Here is a 24,173-nt window from a genome sequence, read left to right on the forward strand (position 1 = left end):
GGGTAATTATTGCGTTTGTGGGCTAACTCCAAAAAATCAGGAAACGATTCCATGGGTGCCAGTGCCCCTCCACATTTCCCAGTGAGTCACCCTGAAACTCCAAGGGAAGAATGGAAAGCTATTCTTGATACTCTAAACATCACTAGTACTTGCTTTCCTACACTCACTAAAAACAATACTCTTTTTCAATTGATAAGTCGATCACACTAAATATAAAAAACCAATCTAAGTGATGTCTGCAAAATGTATACTGGGCTTGCAGGCATCACACACTCAAGATCTGGGAATTACTTATGTTAGTACGAAATATTGCTTGTATAATGTAACCAGATTCAATCCAGTAGTGTCTCTTTTTACTAGATTTGGTTATACACCCTTACAACACACTATAAAGGGGCCACAGAAAAGTAAATTTCCTACTGGATGATATTCAGGAGCTACACAGATTTATGGTTGAACAAACCTGAATGATCCCTACTCAAATACAACTAGGTGGCCCCCTTTTCCAACCCGAGGGTCTATATTGGGTCTGTGGAGAATCTGCATATTCTGTTCTGCCTCCTTGCTGGCCTGCTCCTGCCTTTCCAATTGCTTCCCCTGAAAATTCTCATGATAGCTCTTATGATTGGAGGCCAACATGATCAAAAAATGAAATTAGCACTAGCCTCGAAATGGACAAGGATAAGCTAGTTTCTACTGGGGAAAGATTCCAGTGGGGTTCCTGGGGGTTCACTCTTGGTGGTAGTGAAGTACCGTTTGTACGGAATTCAAAGCTAATTTGTGTATTGGGAAAAATCTTGGATTTTGTAGCCAGTCAGACCTCCCAGGGTTTCAGATGGGTAGAAGCTACTCTCAGAAAGGGACATGACAACATACATATTCAACAAAAACACTTAATGTTAGATCATACAGTCTTAGATCTTTTTGCTCAAGCTGGAGGCCTATGTTATATGGTGTTTAACAAAACTGAATTTTGTACTTATCTCTCCCCTGATTCTGTTACTACAGAAAGCTTAATTAAAAAGGTGGCTGATACTGCTGTTTCCTTAGACACTGCCACCAAGTACATTAAAGGAATCTCTCAAGAGAAAGGAACCCATGATATGTTTATAGGAGCTACTAACAGTTGGTTTGCAGGCATCCTAAGTGATGAATGGCAAACTTGGGTTTTCCACGGGTTTCTAATCTTTGTATTTCTTCTAGTAGGTTTCCAAGTTATGACTTGTATTACCAGTGTAACAATGAAAATGATTACCTCTTTAAGTCAAGCTACTTTATAGCGCACTATGATCCTTAAGCACTATCATACTCCACATGAAGACTCTGACCAATTAGACCCTAATGCTGCTGAACTGCTTATATTGTCTGAACCTTAACTTGGCTAATTTGGTTCAGTTCATTTCTTAAGAACTTAAAGAGTACACCTTAGCATTTTCATGGTATCCTCTTGACAGTCATAAGAATAGTCACCTTGGCGCACTGTATACCCTCAAGTCTTAAATGTTTTGTATGCAGCTATACATTGACAGTGGAATGGTCTTGCTCCAACTGGATCAGCAAGAACATAAAGAATCATTTAGCTGATACAAAGCTGACTTGTGAATTCCCTATTAACACCAAAGAAGACGTGTGAGACTCCATAGTGAAACTAAAGATGACTTGTGAGTTCCACGGAGACCAAATAAGTCTTTATGATGGTGACAGAGAGTGGTGTCAATGGCTAAAGTTTTGGTCAGTCTCTCTAAATTGAGGGGCTGACCAAAAGGGGGGAATTGTTAAAGCGAACTAAACATGGCCTGAGAAGGACTCCGTACTTTTATATTTGAATCCTTGTGGACAAACTCTAACCTAGCTTAATAGGAAGACAAAACTGAAAACCTAACTGCATAGTATGCATCTGTAGTAACAGCTGAGTGTTGGCCAATCCCAGCAGCCATACTTCAACCACTCATAGACCGCTGAGTGTTCAAACTGCGTTCAAATACGGTCAACACCGAGCTGTAACCAATCTCACTGTTTCTATGTCTCAATTTCGATTCCTGTATGTCCCTTTACCTTTTCTGTCTATAAATTTGTTCTGACCATGAGGCACCCCTGGAGTCTCTCTGAATCTGCAGTGATTCTGGAGACTGCCCAATTTGGGAATTTCTTTTCTTTGCTCAATTGAACTCCGTCAAATTTAACTTGTCCGAAGTTTTCTTTGAATACTATATTTTGCCTAAGGTAGAATGACTAGCAAATGGTGGAAAAGAGATTGAAACTAGGGTCAGCCAGACAGTAAATCTCAAATTATTTCCACAAGCAACACTTGTGGGCAAGAGTGTGGGAAGCAGCAGATGCAGAAATATATGTGGCCCCAGATAAGAAGCGAAGGTGACATTTTGGATTCCCTGCCACTTCCTCCAGAGCCCCCGGATGATAATGCACCATGCTCTGGTTCAAAACTCTATAGGATGAAGTGTGATGGAGGTTTAATAAACAAAACAAAAAAAAAGAAACAAAGAAAACCAAAAATGTAAAAAAATAAAATAAAATAAAAAAGAGAAAGAAGAGCACAGAGATAAGACAATGAAAGGGCAAAAGACCCAAGGAGCTGGCATAGAAGGGTCATAGGAGGAGTAAAACTGAACTGAATATCCAATTGAACAGTCATTGAATACAAGGCTGAGGCTCAACTTTGTTTTGTAGGCAATGGGGAACTACAGAGAGTTCCTGAGTAGAATAAGACTAACGAAACAGTAATTTAAAGAAAATAGTAAAGATAATGTTAGGTCAAGGTGGATCAGAAGGGGAACAAAAAGGTGATCTTATTTCAGTTACCCAGATGTAAGGGGAAGAGCCTAAAGTTAGGTGGCAGCAATGAGAAAGGAAAAGGGAAAAGGAAAGGATATGGGAATGGCAGACTAGGCATAGGAGGAAGGACAAAGGAAAGTCACTGATCATCACAAGGGTTTATCCAGGGTGACCCATGTTATCACTTACAGACAGGCATATCAACCAGAGAAAGAGCTCATGGTTCCACAACATTTAGCTCACCCTTCTTTCAACTACATCCTTACATCCATTTAGTCTACTGAGTCAGAAGAACTCTGGTTCCAATCACATTTTCACTGCTTACTAGCTGTGCAGTTAGGGCAAATTATGAATTTCCTAAAGCCTTAGTTTCTTAATCAGTTAAGATGGCATAATAGCTGTATTAGAGAGTCATTGTCAACAATCAATAATGGAATATTTCTTTCTTCTCCTTACCTATTCACATGCTCCTTATCTATTCACCCACTTATCCACCTTAGATTATATGGTTCATCATTTCAATAACTCTTTTGCAAATACTCTAAACTCCCTTGTCCTCTGACTTTTGTGTTTGACTTGTCCAACAAAATACAAACCCTACATAAGCCTTATTGTTTTTCTCTATGCCTGTACCCAGGGAAATAAAGCACTACTGGAGAAAATTACACCCAACTGCAAGCACATCTCAACAAGGCCCTCAAAATTACTTAACAATCCTACTTCATCTCTCTTAGCAATTCATTCTTCCATTCTCTGCTAGGAGTATTTCTTGTTCTCCAAGCTCTTCTGATCTCCCCTTATCTCTCTTGATCTCCCCCAACTCTCAGTAGATGACCTTGTCCTCTACTTCACAGAGAGTGGAACCTATTACAATGACACATGTTCAACTTCCTCATATAAAAGCTGTTCACATACTGTATCTCCACCAATCCTCTTCTACCCATAAAATTAAGCGATCTTCCTCCCATTAAAGGTGAATCGCTGTTTGGAATTCTCTTTCCTCCTGCCCTTTGAGGAATCTTAAGTCAAATCTCTCCTCCCATCTTTATTATTTATTTGTGAGACAGGGTATTTATTTATTTATTTATTTTTGAGATAAAGTCTTGCTCTGTTGCCCAAGCTGGAGTGCAATGGCATTATCAGGGCTCACTGCAGCCCCGACTATCTGGGCTAAGTGTGATCCTCCTGCCTCAGCCTCACACATAGCTGGGACTAGAGGTGTGTGCCAGCATGCCCAGTTAATTTTTTTTTTTAATTTTAGTAGAGACAAGGTCTTGCTATGTTGCCCAGGCTGGTCTCAAACTCCTGAGCTCAAGCGATCCTCCCTTTCAAAGTGCTGGGATTACAGGTGTGAGCCACCACACCCGGCTATCTCTCATCTTAAAAGGGAAAAAAAAGTACCCCATTTCCCTGCTCTAGCTATTTTATTAAAATAAAAGCCAAACCATCCTGATTTCCATTTCTTTTTTTTTTCTTTGAAACAGAGTATTGCTCTGTCACCCAGGCTGGAGTGCAATGGCTCGATCTCTGCTCACTGCAACCTCCACCTCCGGGGCTCAAGCGATTCTCCTGCCTCAGCCTCCTGAGTAGCTGGGATTACAGGCGCCCGTCACCACACCCGACTAATTTTTGTATTTTTAGTAGAGACAGAGTTTCACCACGTTGGCCAGGCTGGTCTCGAACTCCTGACCTCAGGTGATCCGCCCACCTTGGCCTCCCAAAGTGCTGGATTTTTGTATTTTTAGTAGAGACAGAGTTTCACCACGTTGGCCAAGCTGGTCTCGAACTCCTGACCTCAGGTGATCCGCCCACCTTGGCCTCCCAAAGTGCTGGATTTACAGGAGTGAGCCACTGTGCCCAGCCCGATTTCCATTTCTATCACTTCAGTGAAACAGCTCTTACTGAGGGCACCGCAGGCTTCCAATGGCCATTTTGCTCAATTCTGGTTTCATCTTACCTCTCAGCAATTCCTGACAACGCTGACACCTCCTCACTGTTGAAACTTCCTCTTCCTTGGGCAGTCTCTAGTTTTACCTCTATCTCACTGGCCACTCATTTTCAGTATCCTCAGCTACCTTGGAAACGTTGGGAACTCATCAGGGCTTAGACCTAACGTACTTCTCACTCTCCCTAGGCAATCTCATCTACACCCATTTCCTCCATTACCATCTACATACCCATGTTTCTCAAAATTATGTCTAATATAGTTAAGTTCCCCATTTTGGTCAGCACCTCAATTTAGAGAGATTGACCAAAACTTTAGCCATTGACACCACTCTCTGTCACCATCATAAAGACTTATTTGGTCTCAGTGTGGAACTCACAAGTCATCTTTAGTTTCGCTATGAGTCTCACACGTCTCTTTGGTGTTAACAGGGAATTCACAAGTCGCAGCTTTGTACCAGCTAAATGATTCTTTATGTTCTTGCTGATCCAGTTGGAGCAAGACCATTCAACTGTCAATGTATAGCTGCATACAAAACATTTAAGACTTGAGGGTATACAGCATGCCAAGGGAACTATTATTGTGACTATTAAGAGGATACCATCAAAATGCCAATGCGTACTCCTTGTTGTTATTCAAAAACAGCAATCAAAGAACAATAGAAAGTGTACAGAATTAAACATGTCTTTAAGAGTTTAATAAATGTTTTTAAAAGTTCATGGAAATGAAAGTTGCAATACTCAGTGCTAGGTGCCCTCTAAAAGGAAAAATAAAAATAAAAAATTTAAGTTGCCACCTAATGTGGTGGCTCACGCCTGTAATCTCGGCATTTTGGGAGGCCAAGGTGAGATGATCACCTGAGCCCAGGAGTTTGAGGCCAGCCTGGACAAGATGGCAAGACCCTGTGTTAAATAAATAAATAAATAAATAAATAAATAAATAAATAAATAAAGTTGCAATGGCCAGTATTAAAAAAAAATCAACAGTAAAATCATAAAATGAATTAAGGAAATTTCCTAGGACATAAAAAGCAAAGAAAAAAGGTGAAAAACATAAAAGGAAAGTTAAGTTATGCAGAGATGTGGGAATGTGGTATCCAAAGGGAGCGGGAGGATGGGGGCGGAAGGCATCCCGTGGGATGAACAACAGGATCTACTGGAATTCAGGAAGAAAGTACTGAAGCTTCTAGATGCAGTATGTTTTGTATCTTATCCTTTAAGATTATGTTAGGGTTGACTTACAATGTAAATAATTGGTACAGATACATATATAATTTAAAAATAAAAAAGTGTGCATACATACATAGGGTACATGTATGCTTTTCCTTTTAACAGACGATGAGTAAAGGTCTTATTTTGGAAATCACGGACATAACAGATCAATCTAAGAGGACCACTATCCACCTAAGAGATGTCTAGAAAGAAAAAGAACAGGAAAAATGAAAGGAAGAAAATAAAAAAATAAGAGAAAAAAACTTCTCAGAAATGAAGAAAGATAAAGGGAAAGGCCCACTGAGTGAGCCAAGTCACGTGAGTAGCAAAAGAAAAGAAAACCAAACCCACATCTGGTCCAAGCCTTGAGAAATTTAGGATAACGGATAAAGACCCTAAGAGGTTCCGTGAAGGGAAAAACAAGATAATCATGAAGACGAAAAAAACAGATTGTCATGAGAATTCTCAGCAGCACCAAACACTTACATTAGAAGAAAATGTAGCAATGCCTTTACAGTTCTAAAGGAAAAGAATTTTGAATATAGACTTCAATATTCAGTCAAAACTAAAAATCAAATATGATGCAAAATAGGTTTCCCCTAGAAATCAACTACTCTCTTGTTCAATGACCATCACTTTTAATCAATATATCATTTCCTGATATGTAATTCTTTTAAAAATAATTTTACACAAATTATTTATTGCACCCAAATGTTAGTATTGATCTTTTCACATGTCCATGAGCACGCATTTATATATGTATGTCAAAAAAATGCTTATGCTCTCATCTGTTAGGGAGCAGGAATTTAACTGTATTCTTTCACAACATGCAAAGGAACTATAGCAAAAGACAGATTCCAGAGTTTGGGGCTTCTGGCTTCCCACATCTGTACTTCTTTAGGTAGCTAAACTGTGCCATCACCAGGAGACATTTTTAAGCCATGACTCAATAGTATCCATGGTAACTTTAGAAATAATTTAGCCCAATGACATCCAATTAAATAAATACCACTTACAAATCAGTTGGTTTTAAAACTCCATCTTTGTAGTTCTTCCTACACACCTTAACTGCTCCAACAGAGAATGCCGTCTTCTGCAGGCTTTTCTCTTTTTAGTTAAAGAAAATCAGATACGTTTCCTCGCTCAATATTGAGAAGTAGAAATGCAAAGGTTGTAAATAACTTACTTTAATACCAAGGGCTGTGAACTTACTCAAAGACTAAAATTCCGTGAGATTAAAAATACCTATGCAATAATTCTAATTAACTAACACCGTTAACTATTGTATCTCGTCTAGTTCTGCATTTTGGACTCCAGTATATAAAACAAATTGGGCCGGGCGCGGTGGCTCACGGCTGTAATCCCAGCACTTTGGGAGGCCGAGGAGGGTGGATCACATGAGGTCAGGAGTTCCAGTCCAGCCTGGCCAAAATGGTGAAACTCTGTCTCTACTAAAAATACAAAAATTAGCCAAGCGTGGTAATGGGCGCCTGTAATCCCAGGTACTAGGGAGGCGGAGACAGGAGAATTGCTTGAACCCGGGAGGTGGAGGTTGCAGTGAGCGGAGATCGCGCCACTGCACTCCAGCCTGGACGACAGAGCGAGACTCCGGCTCAAAACAAAACAAAACAAACAAATACATTCCATTCCTTATAAACACGGTAAATTATTTACAACACTTAAAAAGGTCTAGAAAAAATTCAAGACAAGTGTTTATAAGTTAATTCAGGAAAACCACGTTTTTCCAATTTTGCTTGATGCATATTACTTCCTACCAAATGCCTTCAACAATGAGCTAAGCTTGAAGGTATCTAAGGATATTAGAACAAAATTTCCTATAAAATCCAATTTAAACTCATTACAATGCATATAGTAACCCACAGAAATGAAAAGATTTCTATGATTTTCTTTTTAGAATTAAACCAGCCCAGAGCAACAATGATTGAACGGTGGTGCCACGTTCACAACCTTGCATCAAAAAGCAAGTCTCCCTCTCTACACACTGAAAAAAGCTGCTATTGAAAGGGCATCTCGAATCACCACCTCTGACACCGTGTGCGTCACTGCTCTAGTTCTGACTCCTATCAGCGGGCTAGGGAAAGAGACGGACGCCCCTTTACCCGACAGAAGAGCCCAGGTACCTGAAGATGCAATGTACGCATGGCGTGGAAATGGAAGAAAAAGAAGACAGCGAGAGTTAGGAGAAATGTGGAGAGAGGTGACTCATGGACAGAGCCAAACCTGGCATGGAGAGGACAGAAAAAAGGCAAAAAAGGCAACCAGAGAAAGACAGAACACTGAGGACACAAGAGTGTAAAGGGCAGAGACAGAAGGACAATAGAGACAGGCCAAGATTGAGAGGCGTCCAGAATTTTCGGGTTGGATAGGGCCAGAGACAAGGACCAGAATTGAAGCCGGCTCCGAACGTCAGCCCAGGCAGGGCTCCTGTCATTCTGGGTCCTTAAGAACATCTGGGAATTCTCCAACTGCGCTCGGCCTGGCCTGAGAGTTATCTGCACATTTTGGACATAGAGATAAGACAACCCCACTCTCAAGAGGCCCCAGAATTAACAGGGCCAGATTAGAGCCTGCACTTACCAGGCCACAGCGGCCCGACGTAGTCGCCACATCCCGCCGGCGGGGAGGTCACGCAGGCGCCGAGACGGCCACGCGGGAGCCCCCGTGTGAGCCCCAGCCCGGCTCCCGGTCCAGGAATGACCCAGGAAGAGGCGTTCAGCAGCAAGGGCACAGAGCCGCGGCACAGGCCCTCCCAATGGCGCATGGACTTCCGCAAGAGCCTGACAGGCACCCGTACTCAGTCCGTCACGGAAACAACCACTTCACCTTTTCTAGGAGGGCAGCACGAACGGTCCGCGGGCACTAGCGCATGCGCATAGTGCATCGGGAACGCACTGGCGCAATCCATCGCCTGTCACGTGGCCCCGCCCTCTTGCTTCCGGTTTGGAATTCAGAATTAGCCTTGAGGGTTGGAGATTTGGCCAGGGGAGGGAGCGAGAGTTGGGCGGGGACGGGAAGGGTTAAAGGCGTGGAATCAGAAGTGGTGAATGCTCACCGGGAGCCATGAATTTACTAAGAGTTGGATATTGAGGGAGCACGAAGGAAACGAAGCACGAAGCACGAAGGAGAGTGCAAGGTGAAATACAGTAATAGATTAATACAAACTAATTCTTGCGGATTTGCCCACCTTCTTTGTTGGGCATCTTTGTTTGAAAGCACTTTCACATCCTGAGGGCAATCTTGGGAGGTGAGAAGCAAGAGGAAGAGTCGTGGATAGGCCAAGTCCCTTAGACTCTCTGAGGATCAGGTCGGAAAGGGACTTCAATCAATTAGGCCAGTAACGGGTTTGGAATAAGCTTGTGTGGTTTATAAAAGGCGTCAAAATGATTTGTTCATTAACTGTTTAAACAAACTTTCTTCTTGATTTTAAGCCCATCAGTTTGTTGAAATGGTCTTCGTCAAGGCCTCCACCAGCTCCCTGTTGTTTGTGGCCCCTGAGCCTGCCGCAGCATTCAGCTGAGATGCCAGTGCTGAGCACTCCTTCAGCCACTTTTTCTCTTGGCTCTCTGGATGTCACGTTCTCCTTTTTGTCCGGAACTGCTGCTCCCAGGCGCCTTTGCTGGCTCCCCTCCCAAATTTCTCAATGTTGGGCAGGCCCAGATGTCAGCCAGCCATCTTGAGCTCCTCTCCCTCTCTATCTGCATTCTCTCCTTAGGTAATATAAGTCGGCTTTGTGGCTTTAAATACTCCTTTTCCTTTCCAACACAAACCTTTTATGTTTTAAAGGGAAACTAGAGCCCATAAAAGGGATGTGGCCTGTGAAAGGTTATGAAGCCAATTTTTAGGGACTAAAATCAAAGGGTCCTGTGCATCCTTTTTACCTCAGGCACCTTTCATCTCCTGCTCGCTACCCACCCCACGCCCAACCCACCCATGCCACACACATACACAAATACACAGAGCATAAAGAAAATTCCTTTTCCCTTAATTGTCAGAATCATAAGTCTGGACCCATGCACTCACAATACCACCAAGTGAAGACCTAGTCATTGGCAGTACAATTCCCTAATGCAGGACTCTTGGAATTTTCTTTGTTTATTGTGGTGACTATTTCAATGGCAGGTCCAGTTAGCAACTTGCTATACCCACCTATGCAAACTGTAGATCTTCCTGGGATTGTAGGGTTGTACAAATAGTGTCTTTGTAATCATTACTTCCTTGTTATTTTAGAAAATAAGAGAAACCAAAAGACTTGAACAACAACAACAAAAAAGAAAAATTAAGGATAAAAGACTTTAACCACAAAAAAAGGAGAAACTTACCTCCATCACCATTTGTATGTGGTTATCATTATGTTTTATGAAGCCCTTGTTTTACAATTCTACTTCTAGGCATTTATCCTGTGGAATCATTCCCACATATGCAAAGATGTATGCATGATGATGTTTATTTCTCTACTGTATGAAATGGCAAAAGATTGGAATCAATATAAATGTCCATGTATAGAAACTAGACAATAAATTACATCCATACTAGCCATGAAAACCTATGCTTTAGGTCTGTATGTCCTGATAACGAATAATCTCCCATATATACATAGTATTGCCATGAGAAGAGGGCAAACTGTTGTATAACAAAACTGCCACCATTGGACCAAATTCAGCCCACAGACCTGTTTTGTTTGAATGGTGTTGGCCTATCCGGTGTTTTAAAAATAGTACTACATTTGGGCCGGGCACAGTGGCTCATGCCTGTAATCCCAGCATTTTAGGAGGCCGAGGCAGGCAGATTGCAAGGTCAGGTATTTGAGACCAGCTTCGCCAATATGGTGAAACCATGTCTCTACTAAAAATAAAAAAATTAGCCAGCTATTCAGGAGGCTGAGGCAGAAAAATCACCAGTCTGGGTGACAGAGTGAGATCACCAGCCTGGGTGACAGAGTGAGACTCCATCTCAAAACAAAACAAAACAAAAACTACATTTGTTGCCAAAATAAAAATCAAGAAATTTCAATTTTAAAAAAATCATAAAAATATCAGGACGCCTAACAACATCAACCTTCAATTCTTATATACAAAAAATGTCTTGGAACCAGGAGCCAAGTAGTACTTTTATCCTTCGGGCACTCATGTCCTCTCCAGTAGGTCAAACTCCCTCATCTTTCTGAAATTGAACACATCAATTGCTATTTATCATGAAGCTTGTGCTTCTACTTTTCTTAGTAAAAATCAAGAGGAAAGGGAACTACTACTTGTATTGAAACTGCCTTGGCAAAATTATGACAAGAGGAATCTGACATAGTTGACTCCATCTTCCTTCTGACCTCCAAGCTGTCCTTGGTCATTCCTGGACTTAAGCCAATTGAACTTTGGGGAGGAATGTAGTTTATAGTTTAACTGGAAAGAAAGGATTATAATAGTCGCTTCCTAAAGCTAACTACCTCCTTGCTCAGGGACCAAAAACCACCTTTGTAAGAAAGGCCAAGAGAATAGGATCATGAGAGGGGCCTGAACTGTGCTAAGATGTAGGTATAGTTTCTATAGTCCCTTACTGCTCAGGAATCAATGTGGCCAGAGGTCACAAGATTTGTGACTTCCCCAATTGCTCCTATAGATAACATCATTACTATAGAATCTAGGACTGGTTTTTTTTGTGGTATCTTTCAGACTCACCCCATAGAGACTTATGACTCATGACTCAGGTGATCCTGTGGCCCCACCCAGAGGTGGACTCAGTACACAAGGAATGTTCTCCTATTATTTCATCCCCAACCAGTCAGCAGCACCCATTCCCTACCCCCTTGCCCACTACATTGTCCATAAAACCCCCTAACCTCAGAGCCCTCAGGGAGAGTGATTTGAGTGATAACTCCAGTTCTCCTGCGTAGGCTGGCCTTGAATCAATTAAACTCTTTTTCTATTGCAATGCCATGGTCTCAGTGAATGGATTTTGTCTGTGCAGTGAGCAGGAAGAATCTGTTGGATGGTTACAATATCAAAAGTGAGAGAAAATGAAGGACTGAGAGGGTCAGCCATTTCCAAAATAAGGAGAAAGAGTGGGTTTTTTTTTTTTTTTTTGGCAAAAGAACACAAGTATGCAAGTAAATCATATGATGTTGAAAGAATACAATTTAATATGACATTATACAACAGACACACTTGCATTACTCATTTATGTTACATGCCTAACCCACGGAAACACTGGAGCTGATAAGTCCTAGTGAAGGGCAGAGTCAAGGAAGGTCTTGAAGATAGTGGTTCATGAGTGGGAGGGAGACTTACATATATTGTAAACCCTTTCGTACTCTGAACTTGTGTATTAATTACTTGTAAAAACATGTTAAAATATTTTTCTGATCCAGAAGTCGTGAAACAATTTTACTACTTTAGACTAAAATTTTATGTTCAGCTAGGAATTGAGCAATTCACCAGGTAAAACTCAAAATATTTACCTTAGCAGGAAAAGGGACCCTTTCAGAATTATCCAGCAAATCAGAAATTTTCAGAAAGGAAGGTAATGAGAGATGTGAATGGAAATGGAAATGTTTAAAATTGATTTCATAAGTTTTATATTTACATTTTTACAGAAAAGCTTTTGCAGAGTTCTTCCTGGGAGATCTCCAAGTTCCTTAACACTGTACTCTTCCTCTGTGGTTTCCTGGAGAAGCCAACAATCAGCTACAGTTACACATATTTACACCATCATCATTATCAAACTCTCCCCATCCCTCAGAAAAGCATGTTATAATCCTCATTAACAAACATTTACGGTCGCTTCCTATGAACCCTAGTCTGAGGATATATATATATAATTTTTTTTTTTTTTTTTGAGACAGAGTCTCGCTTTGTCGCCCAGGCTGGAGTGCAGTGGTGCAATCTTGGCTCACTGCAACCTCCACCTCCCGGGTTCAAGTGATTCTTCTGCCTCAGTCTCTTGAGTAGCTAGGATTACAGGTGCGTGCCACCTCGCCTGGCTAATTTTTTGTACCCTACAAACACTCCAGGCTGGAGTGCAATGACGTGATCTCCGCTCACTGCAACCTCTGCCCGCTGGGTTCAAGTGATTCTCCTGCCTTGGTCTCCTGAGTAGCTGGGATTACAGGTGCCTGCCACCACACCCAGCTAATATTTTTGTATTCTTAGTAGAGATGGGGTTTCACCATGTTGGTCAGTCTGGTCTTAAATTCCTGACCTCAAGTCAGCCACCTGCCTTGGCCTCCCAAAGTGATGGGATTACAGGCATGAGCCACTGTGCCTGGTCAAAACTGATAATGTTTTAAGAAACAGTAACAAAGTTTGTGAATTTGTGTTCAGCTGCATTCAAAGCCATCCTGGGCCACATGCAGCCCGTAGGCTGCAGGATGGACAAGCTTGATTTAGAGCATCCATTTATATGATACTCTAGACCAGGAAAAATAGATATGGAGAGCGGGGAGGAACATTGGGGAACTTTCTAGAAACATGGAAACGTTCCATATCATGATAGCAGTCTTGGTTACATGAACACATCCATTTGTCAGAAGGGATAGTGAAGATTTGTTCATTTAAAATTTTAGATTTGTGTATGTACATTTTACATTTAAAAAAAACTATGAAGAATGATTACATGAGGAGGATGGGAAGTGGGTAGGGGTTAGATGAAGCAAGAATCACAAAAGGTTAATAACCATGGAAGGTGGGCAGTGGGTATATGAGAGTTCATTATACTTTTCTGTTCACTTTGCATGTATTGAAAGTTAACATTATAAACATTTTAAAATGTATCTTTTTTTGTTAAAAAAAAAGATACAAAGAAGCATACAGAAGAAAAATGAAATGGACCCAACAGAAGACAGCCTCTTTAGTATAGAGACGAGGAGCAGAAGGTGAGCATAAAAGGCAAAGAGCCTTGTGTGCTGTGTGGAATTTATTCCGGCTTGTATTCATTTCCTATTGCTGCTATAACAAATTACCCCAAATTAGTGGCTTAAAACAGAACGAATTTATGATCTTATAGTTCTGAAGGTCAGAAATAAGAAATGGGTCTCTAGGGAAGAATCCTTTTTTATTTTTCCTTTTCCATTTTTGAGAGGCTGCCCACATTTCTTTGCTTGTGCCTCATTTCTGTCTTCAAAGGCAGCAATGACTGGTCAAATCTTTCTAACACCACATCACTCTAATGCTAACCCTTCCACCTCTGCTTTCCACATGTAAGCATCCGTGTGATTTGATCAGCCTACCTAGATAATCAAGGATAATCTTCCTATTCTAAGGTCAACTGGTCAGCAAACTTACTTACCCTTTGCCATATGCACAGCTTCTGGTGAGGATTCAGACTTCTTTGTGGGGAGATTGTGTGTAATGATTTATCTCTGATATGGAATGTGTGAGTGTGATGGCGTGGGGAAAGGGCAGGAAAGAATCAATTTATACAGCCACACCTGGAACTAGCTGTAGTTTTAAAATTGTACTTCTAATCGTTGTTTAGAAATCCTCTATGTTTAACATTTTTTAAAAAAACGATTTTTATACCTTTTCTGGAATCTACTGCATGTCAGAAATTTCATTTTGTTTTGCAGTGACACTTTTGCCTTTTCCTGCTTTTTAAGTAGTTTTAAGGATTTACTCTTGAATTATAAAACTTGAAATATTTCCTTTACTTATTTGTATTGCTTACTGTGCTTGTATCTTAGAGGTCAAGCTTCTTTCATTATACTGAAGATGCCAACTTATTGTCTGATTTTTTTTCTTGTCCCTTAATAAATTCAGAGATACAATCTTCCTTCGGATCTTTCTGTTATAACAACTATTATGATTATATGCATAGTAAAGACTGATTTAGTGTGCCAGGTACTAGGCTACTCCTCTATATATGAGATCTCCTTCTATTATTTGATACAATATTTTTTACAGCTATCATCTTGTTTTTTCTTGTCATCCTGCTATTTATTTATTTATTTTATTTTATTTTTGTTTTTTGAGATGGAGTCTCACTCTGTTGCCCAGGCTGGAGTGCAGTGGTGCGATCTCGGCTCACTGCAACCTCTGCCTCCCGGGTTCAAGCGATTCTCTTACCTCAGCCTCCCAAGTAGCTGGGATTACAGGTGCCCGCTACCACTCCTGGCTAATTTTTGTATTTTTAGTAGAGATGGGGTTTCGCCCCGTTGGCCAGAGTGGTCTCGAACTCCTGATCTCAGGTGATCTGCCTGCGTTGGCCTCCCAAAGTGCTGGGATTACACGCTTGAGCCACCGCACCCAGCACCTCCTTTATTTTTATGTAGTAAAGTATGTATTGACCATAACTATGCCCTTTAATTCTACTCCAGAGTGATTATTCCTTTATGATTCTGGCTAGAGGGTTTTCATTGTTATACACATATATATTATATATAAAATATATACATATATTATTAATATATACATATATTGTAAGTATATAGATGTATATAGATGTATATTATAAGTATATACATATATACATGTACACATATATGTGTATATACTTATATGTATATATAATAAGTATATACATGTATATACATACAGTGTATATATGTATATAGAGTATGGTATATATGTATATATAATATAGTATATCTATTATATATAGTAGATATGTATATATTGTAAGTATATACATGTATATATTATATATGCGTATATGTATATAAAAGTATACATATGGCTGGGCGCGGTGGCTCACACCTGTAATCCCAATACTTTGGGAGGCTGAGGCGGGTGGATCACAAGGTCAGGAGATGGAGAACATTTTGGCCAACATGGTGAAACCTCATCTCTACTAAAAATACAAAAATTAACTGGGCGTAGTGGTGTGTGCCTGTAATCCCAGCTACTCTGGAGGCTGAGGCAGGAGAATCATTTGAACCCTGGAGGGGGAGGTTGCAGTGAGCTGAGATCATGCCAGTGCACTCCAGCCTGGGCCACAAGAGCAAAACTCTGTCAAAAAAAAAAAAAAGGAAAAAGAAAAGTATAAATATATAAGTATATATGTATATATTATATATATATGATAAAGTCTTTTCGGGTATTTTAGTGTCAATTAGAAAAACTGTGCCAGGGATTGCTAATCTAATACGTTACTGGCTGCAAACATGTGGCCCCATTGTCAGTGTTCACACTGAAGCCTTGCTTCAGCTGTACCAACTCCTGAAGTGAGATACATTCTCGATTTATGTTATGTTTTCCAGACTTCTCTCTTCTGTCCTCATTGAAAAGACAGCCAGCTTTTGTAACCTTGCCTTGGGGATGTTAGCAGGAGAAATGTTGGCAATTCAAGGCTCTTCTGGTTTTATAAGAAAACCAGGTTTTGCTGGGAGGCCTGGAGTAGAAGAGAGGGCCTCAGAGAAGCAAAAATGGGAGGAGAGACATGCCTAGAGAGCAGGAAGAGGTAAGTGTTTTCCCTTCAGTGTCCCTTCCTAACACTCTCTTGAGAGGTTTCAGGCTCCTAAATAATTCATGCCACCTAAACATAATCAGATTCATCAGATTTGAAGGGATTAGGAGTGCTAGAAATTTGGGGGACTTCAGAGATTACCTGTGACTACTAAGCATAAAGAACTATTTTCGATGCACTTGGTTTTTTCGTCCATTACGTTTGTATGGTGGAAACACTATGCATACAATGAGGTACTACTGCGCCTCTCTTTCTAACTCTGTGTTCAGGGACATGTTGCTGGTATAGCTTGAAACTAGTTATGGTGGCAGTATTTCCACTGTAGAAATCAGCACACACTACAAATCAGGGCTTGATTTGTTTTTTGTTGATTATCTAATCTTAAGAAAGTGATGGAAAAAAATAATACTACAGATTACATTTTAAAGTGTATTCTGTCTGTGGTTTTACATTGTGAATAACATAGAGAATTGAGAAAATATTCTCTCAGTATTTGAAAACTATTATCTAATTCAGTAAAGAAGTCTTGCACATCTTCATTAATTTAAATTTTCCTAATGTACGTTTTCATTGTTTTACTTTTCTCTTATTCACTAATGTGCAGGAAAATACAACCCATATTCATGTCAGAGCTAAACTCATAGGTTAGTGATGTGAGCAGCTTCTTTGTTGAAATAGATAGGATTGATAGTAATGAAGCATTTATTCACAGTAAAATTTATAAGAAACGTGCATATGAACACACTGATTTTGGAAGAGCCCGTTGTTAAACACCCATACACCATTGTTTGAGCAGCACACCACTGCTTTTCTTCACTCTGTTTCAACCTTCCCATCATTAAAAGCTTTTGCAATTGAGTTTTTTCTTTCTTTTTTGAAGTTGCTATGCCTCTTACAATTTATAATCTTTTAAGCCAATGTCATGTTCAAAATTGTACCTTCCCTTTCCTCCCCACCCCCCCAGTTCTGAGGTTTTCTCCCCCTACTTGGAGGTATTTTTTGCTCACACTCTGGTTTGTTTCTCTTTGCTTCCGTTTTAGACTAAAAACATAATCCCCACCTTCATCCTATTCTGTAGCTTGGCCTGTTCAATAAAAAAATATATATACTAGGCTTTGAGGAATTCGCATGGTGATTCGTCTTAGTGGTGCCTACACCGAACTAGTTTCTAGCTTGCCAGCGTCCTCCTCTGTAAGGGTGAGCCAAATTGTGTGCCTTGCAAAGGGACCAGCTCCCACATCTTTGCTGCCCATTGTCACAAGCTGTCGACAGTCTCCTTTTTCTCTCATACTTTGTATGGTCCTAAGAATCCTTGGTGGTAGGAAGGGCCAAGATAAATCAAGTTGAGGCTATATCCTACGACAACTGCTATAATCCTGGTCCAACTCACAAACACCACTAGAACAACGGGACCTACTCTTTCCCCATTTGGAGGCCCACCTAAACAGCAGTGGTGCTTGTGTTTAGAGAAGGCAAAATTAACCCACTTTCTGCAGTCAATTTACCAGGCTCTATCAGCAGGAGAGGTTTTAGGACTCCACAGCTCTTAAGAAGTTCTTAGCAAATAGACTGGATTCACATGTTTATATAAAATAAACACACACACTAGAACTTCTTCCTTTTTACTTTAACGTATCTCGTTTGCCGCTTTGTTCCTTAACTGAAATGAAATTTAGGGTGAGATTTAGACAAGCAGAAAGAATGGAGAAGAAATACTGGAAGGACATGTGTGGTAAATTTGGGGTTCAATGGCCATTTTAGGCATGTCCTTCTGTATCATTCTGTTACCATGATGTTATGATATTTGCTAATATGTGTATCTCGTTATAAAATTAGTTAATGTATGGGCACTCAGAGTAGTGGTTGACACGTAGTGTGCATGCAGTGATTGTATCAGTTGAGACAGAATGGGATACGCTGCTTGAGCAAGCAAACCCCCAAATCTCAGGGACTTAATCACAATACGGGGTCATTTCCTTCTCACATGGCAGTCTGATGTGCATCGGGAGCTCTTGCAAAGGCAGGAGACTGAAGACCCAGGTTGTTCCCAGCTACTCCATCTGAAACATGTGGCTTCCAAGGTCACTTTGGAGAGCACGGAGGATTGTCTGAGATAATTTGTAAGGGCTGGCATAGAAATGACTTATGTCATTTCTCCCCACATCCTGTGGGCCAAAACCTAGTCATATGGCCAACTTAACCACAGGTAAGACTGGGAGCAATAGCAGAAAACAGAGTGTTGTTTAGACTGCCTAACTCCGCCACCAAAAGCACTACTTATAGTAAGAATAGAAATATATGTATGTGTATATCAATACATATAGATTCCTATTGCCGCAGGTTTGCTTCCAGAACACAGGTGTCATGAAAACCACTCCCTAAAAGCCAAAATGGGAAAGAAAAAGACCCATATCAACATTGTCACCATTGGACACGTAGATTCGAGCAGGTCCACCACTACTAGCCATCCAATCTACACATGTGGTGGCATCAAAAAGAACCACTGAAAAATTCGAGAAGGAGGCTGCTGAGATGGGAAAGGGCTTCTTCCACTATTCCTGGGTGTTGGATAAACTGAAGGCTGAGTGTGAATGTGATATTACTTACCCTTGATACCTCCCTGTGGAAATTGGAGACCAGCAAGTGACTATCGCTGACGCCTCAGGCCAGGGAGACTTTATCAAAAACATGATTATAGGGACATATCAGGTTGTCTGTGTTGTCCTGATTATTGCTGCTGGTGTTGGCAAATTTGAAGCTGGTATCTCCAAGAACGGACAGATCGTACTCTTCTGCCTTACACACAGGGTGTGAAACAACTAATTGTTGGTGTTAATAAAATGGATTCCACTGAGCCATCCTATAGCCAGAAGAGATAGGAAGAAATAATTAAGGAAATCAGCACATACATTAAGAAAACTGGCTACAACCCAGCCAGGATAGTATTTGTGTCAGTTTCTGGTTGGAATGGGGAGAATGTGGACTTCGAATGTCCAAGCATAGGAGAAGATGGGTGTCCCAGCTCCCGGGGGAGAGAGGGGGAGGGGAAGAGAGAGACAGAGGGTATTTTCCTTTCCTCTGCCTTTTTGTTCTATCCAGGAACTTGGTGACTGGATGGTGCCTGCCCACATTGAGTGAGGGAAGATCTCCCTTCCTCAGTCCCTGCTTCAAAAATCAGTCTCTTTCAGAAACATCCTCATGGATACACCCAGAAGTAATGCTTTACCAGCTGTCATGTTATCTCTTAATCCAGTCAAGGTGACACATAAAATTAACCACCACACTCTCTATAATGGGAGAATGACTTAATTTTATTTTTCATACTGAGAGAACTACCAAAATGGCAGCAATTGCTTCCCAGAAACCAACTAAATGAAGGTGTACAGTTAAAATTAAGTCTATTTAAATAAATGCAATAGATAGATAGATACATAGATAGATATAGATGTAGATGTTTTTGAGATGGAGTCTCGCTCTGTTGCCCAGGCTAGAGTACAATGATTTGATCTCGTCCCACTGCAACCTCCGCCTCCTGAGTTCAAGTAATGCTCCTGCCTCAGCCTCCTGAGTAGCTGGGATTACAAGCACACACCATCACACCCGGCTACTTTTTGTATTTTTAGTAGAGACAGGGTTTCACCATGTTGGCCAGGATGGTCTCGAACTCCTGACCTCAAGTGATCCACCTGCCTCGGCTTCCCAAAGTGGTGGGATTATAGGAGTGAGCCACCCCGCCCAGCCCAAGAAATGCAATATTTATTATGCACTTGAATTTGCAGTCTGAAAGTTGAGAATTTGCTCCATTAAAACATATTGTCTGTTCAGAGAGAATAAAAGAGATGGAAGTGTTTTTAATTTTCAGAACTGTTTCATGTAAGTGTTAAAGCCTCACTGTTTGAAAGCACTGGAAGAAAAGGTTATCATGAGATACAGTCTTCTGTATGTTAGATTGCAACATAGAGATCTGTTTGATAAAGGGTGGACTTGAAAATGAGTCCTACTTCATTAGCAAAGAAGTCACCGGAATTACCGTGCTCTTGCACTCACCCTCCCGGTGCCTCAGGACTACAGGTTTAGAGCTTCCAGTTCCACTAGAGCACAGTGTAGACAATGTGGTTTCCTAATACAAAGTTTTCAGCAAAATGTAATAAAAATGCGATGTTAATTGTATACATTGTGTAATACGAATACAAAATACAATGTTCCGCTTTGTACTTTTTTTAAGTTCAGAGAAATGTAATCATTTTCTCAAGATCACAAAGTAGGTTGGTGGTATTGTTAGGTGTTCTGTGAGTTTTGAGCTGGATTTTAAAGGACGAATGTGAGATTTAGATAGATAAAAGGTGAAAAGGCATCTCAGAAGAGAGAATGGTGAGAATAAAGGTGCAGAAGAAAGAAAACCATTTGCCAAGTATGCTTAGGGCTCAATAAGCAAATCATTTGACCAGATGAGTAGTGGGAGAGAAGACTGGAGTGTAGGTCCAGAACAGACCACAGAGTGCTGTGAATGATGTCAAATTATGTTTGGATTTGTTTTGAAAGGTAATGTATGCATAATTTCTTTGCAGGGAAGCACCGTAATCCAAATAGCAGGTTACTCTACCAGTGGATGTAGTGTTGGTTATAGGTGGAAGACTAAAACCAGAAGGCCTGTTAGGAGGGCAATGTATTTATCCAAGTGTATTTTGACTTGGATTACTATTATGGAGTCAACAATGACGCTGAGGTTTTGAGCTTACGTGGCTGAGTTTTCACTTTCTCATGTTAAGGCCGAAAGATATTAAATGTTTTCAAAATGAAACTTTGAGGTCCTGCTTCTTTTTCCTTTCTTTATTTGGAAGCATCCATTCTATCTTGATTGCCAGAACATTCATCCTTCCTTTATTCCAGCAGTGTCTGTGCCAGTGGTGGAGGCACCGATATCTTCATGGACCATTCTGTAGGATGCTTTGAAGTGTTGTTTTTTTCTACTTAGCCTCCAGCTCAGGTCCTTCAACTGTTCCAGAGATTCTGTGAGCTGCCCACTACTACCTAATACCTTCCTTTTCTGTTCAGTTTCTCCAGAGTTAGTTTCTGTTACTTGCAATTAAGAACTTTAACTGATTAGTTTTTCTTATTTGATGCCGTAACCTAGAGGTTAATTAGAATCACCCTCTGCCCGATAATTTACATAAGATGGATTCAAGCCACATTCCATGGATCGTGGAAAGTCTAATGTCTTCTTCAGGATTCCTGTACTTCCTGCAGGGGGCTTAGGCTCTCATGGACACCTTTGATTTGGATCTTTGACTTCCTCTAAATCAGGACTCCTCAATCTTGGCACTATTGACATTTTAGGCTGGAAGATTCTTCCTGGTGGATGGCTAGGCTGTGCACTGCAAGATTCTTGACAGCATCCCTGGCTTCTGCCCACTTGGTGCCAGTTGCTGTCCTTCTTCCCTGCCCCATCCCAGTCCTTGTCCCAGTCAAGACAATCAAAAGTGCCTTAGGAAATTATCAGGTATTCCTTGGGGGGCAAAATCACCTCTGGTTGAAAATCACTATGTCTAAATTAATTCAGTTTAGGAAATGGCATCTGTTATCCTTCTTCTGTACCAAGTCAGCCTATGAGTGGCACTCAGATACTTAAAAAAATTTCCACCTAAATTTAAAAACAAAACAGAAATGTCACAAAAGTTATCTATACTAGTAGCAAACTTTAGGGACATTTTGGAGACATAGGGATTTTCAGTTATTTTAGTAATTAATTAGAAAAACTGCGCCAGGGGCTGCTAATCTAATAGAGATTTTCCCCATGGATATACAATCAACATCAAATTTGTTAGATGCCTGTGTTTTTAAAAAGCCTTTCAGTTATTTTTGAAACTTGATCTCTGTTCCCTGGCCACATTTCTCGCCTCTCCTTCATTTCTGTTCCCTTATTTCTACTTGCTTCTCTATTCTCTGCTCTTTCCTACCTCCAAATTCCTGCGCAATTCAAATTCAAAGTGGTTTGATTATATCTTTTATTTCTCTTTGTCAACTCATCCCCTAGGATCTCACCTTCTACTCCTAATGGGCTTTTCAAAGTATTTTCCTATACAGAAAAGCCTCTTCCTCCACAGTAATTCTAGAAACTTCCATGATGATAGTTAAAGTTTAATATGGCTGCAGTTCTCACTATAGCTCCTCTTATATAGCCACAAGGATAGTATTAACCCCTTTTATAGGAGGGAAACTTCCAATTATCTATTGCTGCGTGACTAACAACCCAAAACTTAGTGGCTTAGAACGACAACCATTTTATTATGTCTCTCTTCAAATGGCACATCCATGTGGTTGGCTTGGGCTTCCTCACAGCAGAGTATTCTCAGACTAGTTCACTTTTGACAAAGTGGACTCCTACAGAAAGTATTCCAAGTGACAGAAAGTGGAAGCTGCCAGTGTCTTAAGATCTGAGCCTTAAATGTCACTGGTGCCATATTCTACTGGTCAAAATAGTCATAGAGGCTTCCAGATTCAAGGGGATATATGGTCATCTTTATTTTACCACAGTCTGCCCACTGGCTACAAATGAGTCACATTACTCCTACGTGTAAATTACCCTCTTGCTTCATACTCACCAACTGCCCCCCTCTCCCCACTCACCCGCCTTCAACACACACGTTTTGTCCTATTACAGAATCAGACTCAGGCTTGAGATCTAGGTTTTTTTGTTTTGTTTGTTTTTTGATGGAATCTCATTCTGTCGCCCAGGCCGGAGTGCAGTGGCGCAATCTTGGCTCACTGCAACCTCCCCCCATTCCAGGGTTCAAGTGATTCTCCTGCCTCAGCCTCCCAAGTAGCTAGGATTACAGGTGCACACCACCACACCTGCCTGATTTTTGTGTTTTAATTACAGACAAGGTTTCACCATGTTGGCCAGGCTGGACTTGAACTCCTGACCTCAAGTGATCTGCCCACCTTGTCCTCCCAAAGTGCTGGGATTACAGGAGTAAGCCACTGTGCCTAGCTGAGATCTAGGTTTTTGATGGATAGAGAACTACACAAAGAGCTTAAGACAGCTTGGTGTTCCAATATTTAAGGAAAAAGTGTTTCAAGGAGAGAGTGATCAATAAGGTCAAAGATCAAGTACCAGGAACTGCAGATGAGATGTGGCCAACAGAAAGCTTGTGTTCCCTACTTTCCTTCACTATGGATGGTGATGCCGGCGGCAGACATCTTATCTGTTTCTTTTCCATATATAATTTGCTTTTTCTGATTATATAAAACTTGTTTGTGAAATTTGGAAAATATGGAAACGTATTTAAAAAGAAGAAATAATGCATAGACAATCATTAAAACTTTTGTAGAATGAATTTCCCTATTCTTTATATAAACATGTATGCATATATGCACATATATACATGTGTGTGTATGTAGATTAGTTCCTGTTTACTCTCCTCCCTCCCCTCATCATTCAACCACCCACAAGGCCTTTCTATGTGCATTCAGGGTAAGGTTATAGCAGGAATGCAAAGAGAAAGAAAGAAAACAATTATTAGCACTTAAGTTTTCTAAATAGATTTTTGAAGTCCTAGAAGAGACCTTACCTGGAGAAAAAGGATTTTGAATTTCAAAGTCTGACTTTTGTGTACAAAAGCTAAATTTTATTTTATAAATAATTGATTTTGGAAGAATGAATGATATAAGAGCTGGGATTCAATAAAATTCCACAGCTGAGGGAGGAGAGATTTGGTAACTATGATTGGGTTTGGGTGCTGGTGTAAATCTCAGAGATGACCCCACACCTTGTGGGATGCTAGAAGTTCTAGAGTGGTAGGGATGGGAACCTC

General features: G+C 40.6%; 1 protein-coding gene and 1 long non-coding RNA gene across 9 annotated transcripts in view; one reads left to right on the top strand and one right to left on the bottom strand.

Annotated features, from left to right (window-relative positions):
• OPA1 (OPA1 mitochondrial dynamin like GTPase) overlaps positions 1-8,749 on the bottom strand; it is a 99,302-nt gene extending 90,553 nt beyond the window's left edge. For all 8 annotated transcript variants that reach the window (XM_005545375.3, XM_005545371.3, XM_005545373.3 and 5 more), the window contains exon 1: positions 8,548-8,749. In XM_005545375.3, the coding sequence (XP_005545432.2) occupies positions 8,548-8,579 (32 nt within the window). In that variant the 5' untranslated portion in view covers positions 8,580-8,749. The remainder of the gene's footprint in view (positions 1-8,547) is intronic.
• The window catches only part of LOC123571927 (uncharacterized), a 30,089-nt gene continuing 13,941 nt past the window's right edge, over positions 8,026-24,173 (top strand). The window contains exons 1-3 of the long non-coding RNA XR_006696267.3: positions 8,026-9,103; positions 13,752-13,831; positions 16,154-16,353. This is a non-coding gene — a long non-coding RNA (uncharacterized lncRNA). The remainder of the gene's footprint in view (positions 9,104-13,751; positions 13,832-16,153; positions 16,354-24,173) is intronic.

This window comes from Macaca fascicularis, chromosome 2, assembly GCF_037993035.2.
Source record: "Macaca fascicularis isolate 582-1 chromosome 2, T2T-MFA8v1.1".
NCBI lineage: Eukaryota > Metazoa > Chordata > Mammalia > Primates > Cercopithecidae > Macaca > Macaca fascicularis.